General features: G+C 49.1%; 1 protein-coding gene across 1 annotated transcript in view; it reads left to right on the top strand.

Annotated features, from left to right (window-relative positions):
• RNFT2 (ring finger protein, transmembrane 2) overlaps positions 1 to 14,673 on the top strand; it is a 112,880-nt gene extending 98,207 nt beyond the window's left edge. The window contains exons 11-12 of the mRNA XM_010380132.2: positions 9,821 to 9,999; positions 13,377 to 14,673. Of these exons, the coding sequence (XP_010378434.2) occupies positions 9,821 to 9,955 (135 nt within the window). The 3' untranslated portion in view covers positions 9,956 to 9,999; positions 13,377 to 14,673. The remainder of the gene's footprint in view (positions 1 to 9,820; positions 10,000 to 13,376) is intronic.
• Positions 14,674 to 16,857: the final 2,184 nt, after the last annotated feature.

Raw genomic sequence — 16,857 nt, 5'->3', positions numbered from 1 at the left:
GGTGAATGAATGGATGGATGGGCAAATGGATGGACAGAAGGGTGAGTAAATTGGATGGATGGATGGATGGATGGATGGATGGATGGATGGATGGATGGATGGATGGGTGGATGGATGGGTGGATGAATTGGATGGTGGCCAAGTAGAGAAGTTGGTGGGTGAGTGAAAGGTAGGTGGATAGAGGTATAAGTGGGTGAGTGACTGTATGGATGGGCAGATGGATGGACAGATGAGTGGGTAAATAGAATGGATGGACAAATGGACAGATGGATGGAATGATGTCCAAGTGGAGGAGTGGGCGGGTGAGTTAAAGGTGGGTAGATAGAGGTATAAGTGGGTGAGTGACAGTGTGGGTGAGCAAATGAATGGACAGATGGGTGGGTATATAGGTGGGTGGGAGGGTGAATGGATATGTAGAAGGAAGGAAGGAAGGAAGGGAGGAAGGGAGGGAGGAAGGAAGGAAGGGAGGGGCCCACTAGGCTAAAGCCACACCTTGTCGCCCCTTTAAAGATTCATCAAATGAAGCTCAATATGTCACTCCCACTCCTTCCACCACCCCCTGAGCTAGGGCTCAGGAAGCAGATTGTTAATCGAAGCTAGTCAGGCAGACACTGAGCATGTCCTGAGGTAAGAACTCTCTGCTCAGAGAGCGCACTTGCCCAGTTAGGCACTCTGCAAGTATTTATGGTGTGCCCTCTGACAGGCTACTGGGAGCTAGGGAAAGGGCAGTTTGAACACCAAGTGAGAAGCTTGGTTTATTTAAAAGAATCCTTTGCCGAATCGAAGAGTGAGAGTGCATTTAGAGAATGAACTGTCCTCCAATTCTTGGTCACTGTGAGTTTGGTTTTTTTGCATGTTTTATGATATGAAGGAAAGAGGGCAAGAGAATGGTGACTCCTGTTGATTTCGTGCTTACAAGTTCTTCATACTTGATGCTTTATAGGCCTTATCTGTCCCCATCCTCACAGACACTTTGGGAGGGAAATAATAACCCTATTTAATAGAGACAAAGACTCAGGCTTAGAAAAACAAAGGGGGGGACTTGCCTGAGGTCCTGTTGTTCTTCAGTCACACCAGGATTCAAATCCAGAGCCTCTGATGCCATTGGCCGTGCCCATTCCACAAGGCGTGGCCTCAGGCTTTGAGATGTCCCTAGGGCTATATTAAAAGATCAGAGCACTTTTTCCAGAAATTCCTGGGAATAGTCCCTGCTGTGTCCACCCAGGCCTGTGCACATTGCCTCCTTGGAATGAATGAATGGCCGAGCTGGGATCAGAGTTCTTGACACCTGCCTCTGACTCCTCCATCCAGTCATCTATGCTTTGAGGGCTTATTGAGCACCAGCAATATCCTAGGCACTAACTCTGTAACCCTGAGCAGTGCATTTCATTGTGACCCTGACCCTCCATGTCATCTGTCACCCAAGATGGACAAGCTGCTGGGCAACTTGTAGGATTTTTTAAGAGTCATATGAGATGATGTATAGGGCTGTGTATGGGTTTTGAAAATCATAGTGTGTTATACCAATATTCAGTATTAGTATGTAATTCTAAATCTGGACGTAGTTGGCCTGGTTTGTGTGACTGAAAAGGATCTGAGGTTAGGGGTATGTGTCTGTGTCTGTGTGTGTGTGTGTGTGTGTGTGTGTGTCCTTTCTGGTTGTAGCCACATTTTCAGTTATGTCATTTTTTCATAATTAAATGCTTCAAACATCCTTTCCCAGATTCTCTATAATGAGTAAGAGTTTTCACTACAAAGTCAGATGCTTTTTGTATCAGTTATCGATTGCTGTGTAACAAGTTACCCCAAAACTCAGTGGCTTAAAGCAACAAATGTTTTTGCAGGTCAAAAATCCAGGCACAAGCCGGGCATGGTAGCTCATGCCTGAAATCCCAGCACTTTGGGAGGCCAAGGTAAGCAGATTGCTTGAGACCAGAAGTTCAGGACCAGCCTGAACAACATAGCGAGACCCCATCTCTACAAAAAATACAAAAATTAGCCGAGTGTGGTGGTACACGACTGTGGTCCCCGCTACTCAGGAGGCTGAGGTGAGAGGATTGCCTGAGCCCAAGAGGCGGAGGCTGCAGTGAGCCAAGATTGCATCACTGTACCATAGCCTGGGTGACAGAGGGAGACCATGTCTCAAAAAAATTAAAAGGCTGGGGGTGGTGGCTCACACCTGTAATCCCAGCACTTTGGGAGGCCGAGGCAGGTGGATCACCTGAGGTCAGGAGTTTGAGACCAGCCTGGCCAACATGGTGAAGCCCCGTCTCTACTAAAAATACAAAAGTTAGCTAGGCATGATGGCGCACACCTGTAGTCCCAGCTACTCAGGAGGCTGAGGCAGGAGAGTCACTTGAATCCGGGAGGCAGAGGTTGCAGTGAGTCAAGATCATGCCACTGTACTCTAGCCTGGGCGACAGAGCAAGACTGTCTCAAAAAAAAAAAAAAAAAAGGATCCAGGTACAACTTAGCTGTGTCCTCTGCCAAGGGCCTCTCACAGGCTGCAGTCAAGGTATTGCCAGGGCTGTGGTCATCTCCTGGCTCAACTCGGGAAGGAGCTGCATCCAAACTCCACCGTGTGGTTGCTGGTAGGATTCCGTTCCTCATGGGCTGTGGGACTGGAGGCCTCAGTTTCTCACTGGCTCTTGTGGCCAGTAGATACCCTGAGTTCTGGAAGTCACAGTCTTTTGTAACCTAATCCCAGAAAGGACATCCCATCACCTTCACTGTATCCTGCTGGTTGGAAGCAGGTCACTAGGCACCACTCTTACTTAAGGGAAGGGGATGCACGAGGCTATGAACACCAGGAGAAGGGGATACTGGGGGCCATCATGGAAATCTGCCTCTCACATGCCCGAAGTTGGATTCCCACCCTGCCACTTAGCAACTGTGTGCAACTTAGCTGTGCACCCAAGGTGCTCATCTCTGAGTCTCACTGACCTGTTTGCTGTTATGAGACTGGGGTGCAATTATGCACATCAAGAACATTGGCAGGGCCTGGTATCGTGTTCCTACTTTATTTATTTGTTTGTTTGTTTGTTTGAAACTGAGTCTCTCTGTGTCACCCAGCCTGGAGTGCAGCGGCATGGTCTTGGCTCACTGCAACCTCTGCCTCCCAGGTTCAAGCGATTCTCTTGCCTCAGCCTCCCGAATAGGTGGGATTACAGGCACCCACCACCATGCCCAGCTAATTTTTGCATTTTTAGTAGAGACAGAGTTTTGCCATGGTAGCCAGGCTAGTCATGAACTCCTGGCCTCAAGTGATCTACCCACCTTGGCTTCCCAAAGTTTTGGAATTACAGGCATGAGCCACCGTGCCTGGCGTGTTTATGCTTTATAAGGGGTAGTGGCTCATGACTGCCTGTTCTCTTCCTCACCTGCATCCATCCCCCTGGACCCAGTCCTGGCTGCTTCCTTCTTTCTCAGCTCACGGTGAACACAAAGTGCTAGGTCAAGAAATGCGCCTCTACCACTCAAAGCCTCTTCTTTCACATTGGGACTGGCTCCTGTGATTGCAGACTCTTGTCCCAAGCCCCCACCTGCCTGCTCTGGATCTTTGGGCAAGACCTGGAGCGTGTGGATAGAATTTGGGGTGAGGATGAGGTGATTGGTTTAACCCCAACTCTGTGCTCTGGGAGGCACAACCAGGGGGCGGTTAACAATCCAAGGCCAGCTGGGCACAGTGGCTCGCACCTATAATCCCAGCATTTTGGGAGGCTGAGGTGAGTGGATCGCTTGAGCCCAGGAGTTTGAGACCAGCCTGGCCAACATAGCAAGACCCCAACTCTACAAAAAATACAAACATTAGCTGGGTGCAGTGGTGCATGCTTGGAGTCCCAGCTACTCAGGAGGCTGAGGTGGGAGGATCGCTAGAGCCCCGGAAGGTCGAGGCTGCAGTGAGCCATAATCACACCACTGCACTCCAGCCCAGGTGACAGAGTGTGACCCTGTCTCAAAAACAAACAAACAAACAAACAAAGAAAACCCAAGAAACAAACAAAAAAACAATCCAGGGCCACCTGCCTTCCCCACTGCCCATCAATCCACCCGATCCTATCCTTCCCAGTTGAGAAAGGCTCCTTCTTCCTCCCTCTTCCTCTGTAGACGTTCATCCCTTTCTCCACATGCTGGAGGCAGTTCATAGCCATGAACTCCTCAGCTGGGCCCTGGGTAGACCTGGTTTTTTGAACCTTTTCATTTGACACCAGATTCTGTCCTCCCATTTCTCTGAGGAAGGGATTGTGAGCTCCCGGAGGGCAGGGACCGGGCCTTCATCACCCTAGTATCGCTAGACTTTCCTGTTTGGCCATTTGTCATCTGCATTCCCATTCATTTGTCCTCTCCATTGACAGAGCCCCTACTCTATGCCAGCTCAGGGCTGGACAGTAGGAGTACGATAACAACATGGCTGCCCTCATGATGTTTACCACCTAGAGGGCGGGGCAGATGTTGACTAAGCAGTTAGAACAGTGGTTCCCAAAGTGTGGCCAGGGTACCCCTGGGGGTTCCTTTCAGGGAGTCTGTGAGGTCAAAACCATTTATATAATAATACTAAGACATTATTGGCCTTTTTGCTGTAGTTCTTTCATAAGTGTACAGTGGAGTTTTCCAGAGACTGTATCGCCTGTGAGGAGGTCATCACTCTGGCGGCTCATGAATATGAGCTTGTGTATTATGGGGTTTGTTTGTTTTGGTTTGGTTTTGGTTTTGAGATGGAGTCTCACTCTGTAGCCCAGGCTGGAGTGCAGTGGCATGATCTCAGCTCACTGCAACCTCCACCTCCCGGGTCATGGTTCAAGCAATTCTCCTGCCTCAGCCTCCCGAGTAGCTGGGATTACTGGCACATGCCACCATGCCCAGCTAATTTGTGTATTTTTATAGGAGATGGACTTTCGCCATGTTGGCCAGGGTGTTCTTGAACTCCTGACCTTGTGATCCGCCCGCTTTGGCCTCCCAAAGTGCTGGGATTACAGGCATGAGCCACCATGCCTGGCCATTATGTTTTAAATATGTCTCCATTTCTATTTCAAAGTATTTCTAATATTTCTAGATTGGTAAATATAGACAAATTTAAACCACATAGACAGAAGTTCTTTGAGGTTTTCAGTGTTTTTTAAAAATATAAAGGGGTCTTGGCACCAGAACATCTGAGAACTATTAAATTAGAAGTGTGAGAGCCTCAATGAATGTGTTGAATGAATGAGTGAAAAAACTGCTAAATTTCATGACTATTTCCCATTCACCTAACTCAAGTTTATGTGAACAGGGGTTGTGTTGCATTCTCATGTGTAAGTACCTCTTTTGTCCAGGGTAGCATAGTTAAATCCCATTCGGTTCGTCGACAGGTATTTACTGAGCATCTGAGCAAGAACCGTACTCAGCATAAAACCAGGTTCTGCCCTCAGAAAGCTCTCAATCCAGTGGCTGGGCACAGTGGCTCACACCTATGATCCCAGCACTTTGAGAGGCCAAGGTGGGAGGATCACATGAAGCCAGGAGTTTGAGACCAGCCTGGGCAACAGAGTGAGACTCTATTTCCACAAAAAAAATTAAAAATTAGCCAGGCATGGTGGCACATGCCTATAGTCGTAGCTACTTGGGAGGTGGAAGCAGGAGGGTCACTCAAGCCCAGGAGATCAAGGCTGCTGTGAGCTGTGATCACACCACTACACTCAAGCCTAGACAACAGAGCAAGACCCTGTCTCAAAAAATATATATATATATGTGTGTGTGTATATATATGTATATATGTATGTGTGTGTATATATATATAGAGAGAGAGAGAGAAAGCTCTTAATCTAGTGAACAATCAGATGAATTTGCAAATAATTCCAGAAGTGTCATGCAATGCTTTGAGAGGGGTTTTCACCAGGAAGAACAGCATAGGAGAGAAGACGCAATCGGTACTTACATTTGCAGGAGACAGTAACAGGATGGAATTGGGGCAACGTCGTAAAACAGGGGAGATGTGATTGCTTGGCTGAATCTTCCAAAAGAACTGGGCATGCACACAGCTGGTCAAGATGGAGAAAGGGCATCCCAGGGTGATACTAAAGTTTGTTGGAAGGCTGTGAATAAGCCTTGGGTTGAAGGTCATGTGTCATGTCAATGACATCAGTTACTCCAGGGTGCAAGGATGGGGCTGGATGGGAGAAAGGCCATCATAGAGGGTATTGGGTGCCATAGGGGGAATCTGTATAAGCTGCGGGGCTTGCTGACCCCTGGTTCCTGCCCTCCAGACCATGATGAGAATTCAGGACAGTCTTCACGGCTCTGTGTGGACTTCTCTTCTTTCCCCACTCCCTCTCTCTCCTGCACCCCCAACTACAGCCACATCAGCTGTCTTCAAGTGCCTCAGCTTCCTATCTCAGGAGCTTTGCACAGGAGGCTTCCTTCAGCCTGGAATGTTCTATTTCCATCCCCTCTCTTCTGCCCAGTTAACTGCTAAATGTTCTTCAGGCTTCAACTCAAGTGTCCCCACCTCCAGGAAGCCTTCCTTGACTACCCCTTGGATCAAACTGGTCCCTCTGTCACACATCTCCATAATACCACGGAAATCTCCTTCAGAGCACTGTCTACAATTAGGCACCCACTGTACACCATGCTCGGAATGAATGGGTTTACAAGAAGCTTACAGACTGGCATGGAGAGACAGATAATAAACCATAAACACATGAGATAATCATTATTACTATAATAATAGCTAACACTTACAGAGCACTTACTGTTTGCCAGCCATTATTCCAAGTGCCTTCTTTTTTTATATTATTTTTTATTTTTTTAGCCAAGGTCTCACTCTGTCTCCCAGGCTGGAGTGCAGTGACATGATCATAGCTCACTACAGCCTCAACCTCCTGGGCTCAAGTGATCCTCCCACCACTTCAGCCTCCCGAGTAGCTGGGATGGCACATGCCACTATGCCCAGCTAATTTTTTCTTTTTGTAGAGACATGGGGCATGGGGGTGGAGGAAGTCTCACCATGTTGCCCAGGCTGGTCTCTGGCCTCAAGCCATCCTCCTGCCTTGGCCTCCCAAAGTGCTGGGGTTATAGGCATGAGCCACTGTGCCCAGCTTCTTTTTTATGGTTTTGCTTTTAAAAAAAAACTTTTTTTTTAGATTTTTGTATTATCATTTTCCTCAAACATTTCATTTTGAAAAATTTCAAACCTGCAGAAAAGTTGCATGAAACTCTTCTATTTGTCACCCAGATTTACTGATCATTAACTTTTTACATTTGCCCTTTTTTTGACATCAATTTTTTTTCCCCTAAACCAGTTAAGAGTAAGTGGTAGACATTTAGATTCTTCATCCCTAAATACTTCAGTGTGCATCTCCCAGGAACAAGGGCATACTTTTTTTTTTTTTTTTTTTTTTTTTTTTTTTTTGAGACGGAGTCTAGCTCACTCTGTCACCCAGGCTGTAGTGCAGTGGCGTGATCTCGGCTCACTGCAACCTGTCCCTCCTGGGTTCAAGCGATTCTCCTGCCTCAACCTTCCAAGTAGCTGGGACTACAGGCGTGTGCCACCATGCCTGGCTAATTTTTGTATTTTTAGTAGAGACGGGATTTCACCATGTTGGCCAGGCTGGTCTCAAACTCCTGACCTCAGGTGATCTCCCCGCCTCAGCTTCCCAAAGTTCTAGGATTACAGATGTAAGCCACCATGCCTAGCCACCCAGGAAATTTTTAAATAACATAAAATATTATTTAATATATGGTACATATTCAGATTTCTCCAGTTGCCTTCAAAGCGCCCTTTATAGCTGGGATTTTTTTGCCCCACCTGGGACCAATCAAGACTCATGTGCTACATTTGGTTGTCACATCTAAGTACTTTTAACATGTTAATTAATCTTCCAGTGAGGGGGTTCCATCCCCATTTTACAGATGGGGAAACTGAGGCACAGAGCAGTTGCATTACTTGTCCAAGTTATACAGCCAGAGAATGGTGGAACCCATTGGTCTTTCCAATCTCCCTGCCTTTCTCTCTCTCTCTCTCTCTTTTTTTTTTTTTTTTTTTTTTTTGAGGTGGAGTTTCACTCTTGTTGCCCAGGCTGGAGTGCAATGGCATGATCTCAGCTCACTGCAACCTCTGCCTCCTGGGTTCAAGTGATTCTCCTGCCTCAGCTTCCCGAGTAGCTGGGATTACAGGCATGCACCACCACACCCGGCTAATTTTGTATTTTTAGTAGAGACGGGGTTTCTCCATGTTGGTCAGGCTGATCTCAAACTCCTGACCTCAGGTGATCCACCCGCCTCAGCCTCCCAAACTGCTGGGATTACAGGCATGAGCCACCGCACCTGGCCCTCTCTCTCTCTTTTTTTTTTTAAATTTAATTTAAAGTTCCAGGATGCATGTGCAGGATGTACAGGTTTGTTACATAGGTAAACATGTGCCATGGTGGTTTGCTGCACCTATCGACCCATCACCTAGGTATAAAGCCCCGCATGCATTAGCTATTTATCCTGATGCTCTCCCTCTCCCAGCCCCCCAACAGGCCCCAGTATGTGTTGTTCCCCTCCCTGTGTCCATGTGTTCTCATTGTTCAGCTCTGACTTATGAGTGAGAACATGCAGTGTTTGGTTTTCTGCTCCTGTGTTAGTTTGCTGAGAATAATGGCTTCCAGCTCCATCCATGTCCCTGCAAAGGACATGATCTCATTCCTTTTCATGGCTGCATAGTATTCCATGGTGTTTATGAACCACATTTTCTCTATCCAGTCTATCACTGATGAGCATTTGTGTTGATTCCATGTCTTTGCTGTTGTGAATAGTGCTGCAGTGAACATATGCGTGCATGTATCTGTTTATTGCAGCACTAGTCACCTGCCTTTCCTCTTGACTCTTGTGTTCTATTCTCAACCCAGAAGGCAGACGGATCACTTTAAACTGCAAATCATATCAGGTCACTCCTCCGCTCCAAGCCCTGCCATGGCCCCTTCTCTCAGAGTAAGAGCCAAAGACCTCACAGTGGCCCACCAGGACCTATACCATCTGCATCCCTCACCCTCCATCACTTCTGTGACCTCATCTCCCTCTCCCATCCACCCCCCCCCCCCCCCCCCCCCCCCCCCCCCCCGCACCCCAGCCCAGCTACCCTCTCCTTCCTTTTCCTCCCACGCATCAAACACAGTCCAGCCTCAGGGCCTCTGCATATGCTGTCCTGCTGCCAGGAGCACTTTTCCCTGCGATCTCGTCAGGGCTCACTCCTCACCCACCTGCAAGTTTTACCCAAATGTCAGTATCTCCATGAAGTTTTCCTTAATGTCCCAACCCACCCAAGCCCTCTCTGTTCCTTCTCCCTCCTGCTTTGTTTTTTGGGGGTTTGTTTTTTTTTTTTTTTTTAGACGGAGTCTTGCTCTGTCACCTAGGCTGGAGTACAGTGGCACAAACTCAGCTCAGTGCAACCTCTGCCTCCGGGTTCAAACGATTCTCCTGCCTCAGCCTCCTGAGTAGCTGGGGCTACAGGCGCCCACCACCATGCCCGGCTAATTTTTGTATCTCTTGGGAGAGACAGGGTTTCACCATGTTGGCCAGGGTGGTCTCAAACTCCTGCCTCAGGTGATCCGCCCGCCTCGGCCTCCCAAAGTGCTGGGATTACAGTCGGGAGCCACCACACCCGGCCCCTCCCCTGCTGTTTCATCTTGGTGCTTCCTATTGATAACTCGGTATTTTAGAGTCGCATTGTCTCCCCAACACGAGTGCAGGCGCCCCGAAGGCAGGGGTTGTCTGTCTAATCCGCTGCCGCGTCTCCTGCTCCCGGGACGGAGGCGGACGCGCAGTAAAGAGTCCTGGTGCCTGCTGATTGCTGTCCCCACAGCACGTGTTCTGTGAGGAGTGCCTCTGCCTGTGGCTGGACCGCGAGCGCACCTGCCCGCTCTGCCGCTCGGTCGCCGTGGACACCCTGCGCTGCTGGAAGGACGGCGCCACGTCCGCACACTTCCAGGTGTACTAGGACCGAACAACCGAACACTGAGGACACCCGGAAGGACGCCGAGGGTCAGCATGCCCGGACCCAGCCCTGCGGGGGCTTCCTGAAAAACAGGCCTTAAGCACTGACATCCTGCCTCTTGCCCTCCACCACCTCTGACCCCAAAACCCCCCGCCCCGTCTTGTCCTTCTGACCTTCACCTTCCTCTCTCGTTCTGTGGTGTAGTGCGTGCCTCCTTCCCCTGCAAAAGGGGACCTCTTCCTAACTCAGAGTTGATGCCCTTCTAGATGCGTCTTCCTTCTCCGCTCCAAGTCAAGGACCTGGCAATACATGAAGTTCTCACTTGTTGGTTATTTTCTTTCTTTCCCTTCATCCTTCCCTCCCTCCCTCCTTCCCTCTCTTCCCCCCTTCCCTCCCTCCCTCTCTTCCCCCTTCCCTCCCTCCCTCCCTCCTTCTCTCCCTCCCTCTCTTCCCCCTTCCCTCCCTCCCTCCCTCCCTCCTTCTCTTCCCCTCTTCCCTCCCTCCCTCCCTCCCTCCCTCCTTCCTTCCTTCCTTCCTTCTTTTTTTTTTTTGACAGGGTCTCACTCTGTCACCCAGGCTGGAGTGCAGTGGCACAATCTCGGCTCACTGCAACCTCCACCTCCTGGGTTCAAGTGATTCTCCTGCCTCAGTCTACCAAGTAGCTGGGATTACCCACCAACATGCTTGGCTAATTTTTGTATTTTTTAGTAGATACAGGATTTTGCCATGTTGGCCAGACTGGTCTCCAACTCCTGACCTCAAATGATCAGCTCGCCTTGGCCTCACAAAGTGTTGGGATTACAGGCGTGAGCCACGACGCCCAGCCTCATTCCTTTTTTTTTTTTTTTTTTTTTTTTTTTTTTTTTTTTTTTTTTGAGACAGGATCTGGGTCTTCACCCAGGCTGGAGTGCAGCTGGCACAATCACAGCGCACTGCAACCTTGAACTCCCGGGCCCAAGCCATCCTCCCGCCTCAGCCTCCCAAGTAGCTGGGACTACCGGCATGCACCACCAGGCTGGCTAATTTTTATTATTATTATTACTATTTTTAGGAGAGGTGAGGACTCATTATATTATCCAGGGTGGTCTCAAACTCCTGGGCTCAAGCAATCCTCCTGCCCTGCCCTCGCAAAGTTCTGAGTGCTATTACAGGTATGAGCCACTGTGCCCAGCCCACCTGCTGGTTATTTTAACTTAGTACCTAGTACCTTGTACTTGATGCTACAGGCTGGGGAGGAGCCTAGAAATCACTGCCTCCCAGATAGCCCAGGCCTGCAGATTAGAATCCCTGTGAGTCCTATAAAGTATTTTCTTTTTTCTTTTTCTTTTTTTTTTTTGTTGCTGTGAGACAGAGACTCGCTCTGTCGCCCAGGCTGGAGTGCAGTGGCACGATCTTGGCTCACTGCAACCTCCACCTCCCATGTTCAAGTGATTCTCCTGCCTCAGCCTCCCAAGTAGCTGGGACAACAGGTGTGTGCCACTATGCCCAGCTAATTTTTTTTTTATTTTTTGTAGAGATGGGGTTTCACCACGTTGTCCAGGCTGGCCTCAAACTCCTGACCTCAAGTGATCCACCTGCCTCAGCCTCCCAGAGTGCTGGGATGACAGGCGTGAGCCACCACACCCAGCCCAAAGTATTTTCAAAATATAGCTGTTAGGTCCCACCATATACCTGTAATAACTTAATATCCCAAATACTTCGTCCTCGGCAGGCACTATCCTGCTTGGATTCCGTGCTGTCACCCTCACAACAGCCCTGTGATGGGGGAGGTACTGTGGGGTCCCCTGTTTTATAGATGAGGAAACTTGGGAACAGAGCTTGGTGCGGTAACTTATCCAGGGTCACCCAGCCAGCACGGGTGGGCTGAGTTTCCAACAGACACCTGGGACAGCTTTAGAACCCACATTTAAAAAAAAAAAATTTTTTTTTTTTTAATTAGAGATGAGGTCTCTAATAAAAATCCAGGTTGTCCAGGCTGGATTCAAACTCCTGGGCTCAAGTGATCCTCCCTCCTCAGCCTCCCAAGTAGCTGCAACTACAGGCACACTCCACTATCCCCAGCAGAGCCCGCACTCTTAACCGCCAGACTGATCTGCCCTTCAGACATTCCAGGCGTGGGGCCCAGCAGACATGGTTTTCTAAAAGCAAACAAGAGGCCGGATGCAGTGGCCCATGCCTGTAGTGCCAACACTTTGGGAGGCTGAAGCAAGCGGATCGCCTGAGGTCAGGAGTTCAAGACTAGCCTGGCCAACATGGCAAAACCCCCTCTCTACTAAAAACCACAAAAATTAGCTGGGCATGGTGGTGGGTGCCTGTAATCCCAGCTACTCAGGAGGCTGAGGCAGGGATAATTGCTTGGACCCGGGAGACAAAAGTTGTAGTGAGCAGCTGCACCCCAGCCTGGACAACAGAGTGAGACTCCATCTCATAAATAAATAAATAAATAAATGCATACAAGGTGATTTTAATGCTCATCCTGGTTAAGAATGAGTGGCCCAGGCACATAGCCTGTTAGATATGAACTATGTTAAGAACAATGAATGCTAGATCCTGAAATCTACTTGTGGCTGGGTCCACAGAAAAACATAGCCCTTAAATTAATTGCCATTTTCGCCAGGAATGGGGGCTCCGGCCTGTAATCCCAGCACTTTAGGAGGCCAAGGTGGGTGGATCACTTGAGATCAGGAGTTAGAGACCGGTCTACTAAAAATATAAAAATTAGCTGGGTGTGGTGGTGGGTGCCTGTAATCCCAACTACTCTGGAGGCTGAGGCAGGAGAATCACTTGAACCCGGGGGGCAGAGGTTGCAGTGGGCCGAGATTGCACCACAGCACTCCAGCCTGGGTGACAGAGTGACCAAGACTCTGTCTTAAAAAACAAAAAAAAAAGAAGAAAGAAAGAAAGGTCAGTTTTGGCCCAGATGTGGTTACCCCTTGGTCTCCTGTCTTTATGTCTTTCTCCTCTTTCTATTCTGTCATCTCCCTCACATAAGTCTCAGGCCTGTCAGCGGCTCCTGTGGACATTGCCATCCCCTCTGGTAGCAAACAGGACAACCCATGTTATGGATGTCTCCACCAACCAGGGTGGCGGCCTGGAGCACCGTAACCATCTGTGCTTCTGTGATCTCTATGACAGAGCCACTTCTCCACCTCTGAAATGCTCCCTGCTCTGAAATCTGGGATGAGATGGCACAGGTGACCATGCAGAAGCCACTGGAATCTTGCCTGCCCTATTCCTCTCCCAACTCTGTTCTCTTATTGTCAACCTCAGCACAACAGGCTGGCACCAATGGCATTGCAGAGAAAGCAATCTGTGTGGCCAGTGGGCAGATTAGCATGTAAGCCCCAGGAGAAATGGAGGAGCTTTGCAGCCACCTCGCTGTCAGCCAGTATTAACATGTCCCCTGCCCCCACCCCTGCCATAGATTCAGGACATTCACCCCTGTGTGCCACGAAGCCAGGACTTTCCCCTTGGCTTGGCATCCCTGGCTTTCTCCTGGTACCCAGCAAGACGTCTGTTCCAGGGCAGTGTAGCATCTTTCAAGCTCTGTTACTATGGCAATGGCCACGATGTTACAATCCCACTTGCCTGAATAATCAAGTGGGAAGGGGAAGCAGAGGGAAATGGGGCCACGTGAATGCAGCTGCTCTGTTCTCCCTACCCTGAGGAAGAACCAAACGGAAGCAACAGGAACTTCTGCAACTGGTTTTTATCGGAAAGATCATCCTGCCTGCGGATGATGTCAAAGGGGCACAAGAAATTGGAGCTGGAGAAGACTGATAGAAGTGCAGGTATGTAAGGAAACGGATAGAACAGTCTTCTGGGAGTCAGACCTGGAATTCTGATTCCAAACTCTTTATTACTTTGGGAAGCCGCTCGGCCTCCCTATAGCCATCTCCAGGGTGACGGAACCCAGTGTATTACCTGCTGGAACCAAGGAAACGAACAATGTAGGTTACTAGTGAATACCCCAATGGTTTCTCCAGTTATGCCCATGCCACCAAAACAATAAAATAAAATTCTCTAATACTGCAAAGAATGAGCCATGCCTGTTAATACTGTAAAGAATGTAACATGTGGGGGACACACAGGGGCAGGTGGGATGGTTTAGTTTAGGATTTTATTAGTGCGTGCCCTACCCTCTGGGGGAACGGCCCATCTGAGGTTTTCTTCTGGGTGGGGGGGATTTAACTCATGTCCTAGGGAAAACAGTGTCTGATGAGGAGTGTTTCCAACACAGGCTGCATGAATTCCCCAATACCAGTGCGAAAGCAGCCAGGAGTCCCCGTTGGGAAAGAACAATGCCACTCTCTTTTATGTATCTTGGTTCTGCAACTCATTTGTTGTAAGTAGCATTAATCAAGTGTCAGGTTCACAGTATTCTGCCCTTAATATTTTATGATTCACTGACTCAAGTTTCACGAAGTCCTTAGAAATGGTCCTCTTCATGTAAATATCTTGAGAATGATAAACGTGAGGGAATAAGAAAGACAAGCTTTGGACCAGGTATGATAGGTGCCTCAGCTTTGAAAGAGAAGAGTGATGTGCAGAGTGTTAGGAAGACATCTGGGCTGCTGAGACTCGGGATTAGAAGAAGGAGAGGTAAATAAAGTGGGTCCTGGAATCTTTTAGGACTTTTGCTGCAGGACAAACAGCTGCCTTTGGTGTTTTTGACATCTCCCGAAGTACCCTTCGGCCAAAAAATACCATCTGTTGGTGCAGCGTGTTTGTAGTCTTGATTTTCCTTTCACCTCTTGAAGCCAAGTGCAACCGTTTTAGATCAAAGGAGAAGAAGCCCTTCGCGGAGTGGGTGGTTGTCTTATGTTGGTTTCCCCTAAAGCAGATTGTGTTCAGGTGCATGTGATTTATTACAGAAGTGCTCCTATGAGAAACCAGTAAGGGAATCATGAGTGAAACAGAACAGGGAAGGGAAGGAAGCCAGGCTCTGGCAAAGTCCCAGGCTTAGCTGGATCCCCCAGGGAGCTCGGGAGCCTAAGTTTCATCTCAGAGTTTGTCCCGTCCCACAAAATACACATCAGCTAATTCTTGGCTCTGGGCTAATGGGGGGACTTCCTGCACTTCAGACTCTCCCCTAAGGAGGCCCCAATGTCCAAGGGTAAGCCTCTGAAGGCCCCAGAGACCAGCAAAGCACATGAAACTGCAGGATAGGAACCTGGCAAAAGGGATCAGAAAGGGCCTCCGTGGGGCACTTACAGTGCTCGCTACAGGGGCTAGCTAGAGGTTGTGTAGGCCAAAAATGTATAGGCTGGTTCAAGAAGGGTTCTCCAGGGTTCCAGATTATGATCGATATTTAAATGTAGATTAATAGCACAAGAGGGCCAGGCACAGTGGCTCACGCCTGTAATCCCAGCACTTTGGGAGGCCGAGGCGGGCGGATCACGAGGTCAGGAGATCGAGACCATCCTAGCTAACACGGTGAAACCCCGTCTCTACTAAAAATACAAAAACTGAGCCGGGCGTGGTGGCGGGAGCCTGTCGTCCCAGCTACTCGGGAGGCTGAGGTAGGAGAATGGCGTAAACCCGGGAGGCGGGCCTTGCAGTGAGCTGAGATCGCGCCACTGCACTCCAGCCTGGGCGACAGAGCGAGATTCCGTCTCAAAAAAAAAAAAAAAAAAAGCACAAGGTGACGGTACATGCCTCTTAGGGCAACATTATGACACCAGGCATGAAAACATCATCAGGCCAAATTTTGGGGTTGCCATCAAGGCTGGGCGTGGTGGCTCACGCCTGTAATCGCAGCATTTTGGAAGGCCAAAGTGGGAGGATCGCTTGAGCCGGGAGTTTGAGACCAGCCTGGGCAACATTGTGAGACCCCCATCTCTACAAAAACTTAAAAAATTTGCCAGGCATGGTTATAAGCTCCTGTGGTCCCAGCTACTCTGAGGTGGGAGGATCGCCTGAGCCCAGGAGATGGAGGCTGCAGTGAGCCATGATCGTGCCACTGCACTCCAGCCTGGGCGACAGAGCTAGACCCTATATCAAAAAAGAAAAAAAAAAAAAAAAAGACAAGAAAAGAAAACCAATTCAAATATGGCTTAAGTAAAAGAAAGACTTTATTTGGTTTACATAACTGTATGAGCTTCAGATACAGTTGGATTCAGAGACTCCCAGTGTTGATACAGAATTGTGTCTCTCAGTCAGGCACAGTGGTTCACGCCTGTAATCCCAGCACTTTGGGAGGCTGAGGCAGGCGGATCACTTGAGCTCAGGAGTTGGAGACCAGCCTGAGCCCCTCTCTACTAAAAAAAAAAAAAAAACTAGCCAGGCATGGTGGCCCATACCTGTAATCCCAGCTACTCAGGAGGCTGAAGCATGGGGATCACTTAAACCTGGGAGGTGGAGGTTGCAGTGAGCCGAGATTGCGCCACTACATTCCAGCCTGAGACCCTATCTCTGGGAAAAAAAAAAAAAAAAAGAATTGTGTCTCGGCCATCCCTCAATTCTGGTTTCCTTTGAAACAGTTTGATTTTCAGGCAGCTGGACCCATGTGGTGGTAAGACAGCCCGCAGCAGTTCCGTGCTTATGTTCTAGCAGCTTAACAACCCCTGCATCCCGAAAGCTCCACCAAAAGTCCTAAGGCTGACTCTCATTTGTTTGTCCCAAACCAATTACTTCAGCTGGTGAGATGTGGCGCACTGGCCAGGCCTGGGTCAGCTGTTGAACTCTTGAGGTAGTGAGAGGAAATAGCCCCTCTGAGTCACGTAGACTGAAAGCGGGGCAGGGGTGGGTGTTCAAAGGAAAAGAGAAGGTCTGGTATCTAAAAAAACAACCTGGGCCAGGCACGGTGGCTCATGCCTGCAATCCCAGCACTTTGGGAGGTCGAGGCAGGTGGATCACCTGAGGTCAGGAGTTTGAGACCAGTCTGGGCAACATGGTGAAACCCC

Source organism: Rhinopithecus roxellana, chromosome 10, assembly GCF_007565055.1.
Source record: "Rhinopithecus roxellana isolate Shanxi Qingling chromosome 10, ASM756505v1, whole genome shotgun sequence".
In the NCBI taxonomy this organism is placed as follows: domain Eukaryota; kingdom Metazoa; phylum Chordata; class Mammalia; order Primates; family Cercopithecidae; genus Rhinopithecus; species Rhinopithecus roxellana.
Note: the sequence above shows the minus strand (reverse complement) of the source record. Positions and strands in the feature narration are given on the sequence as shown.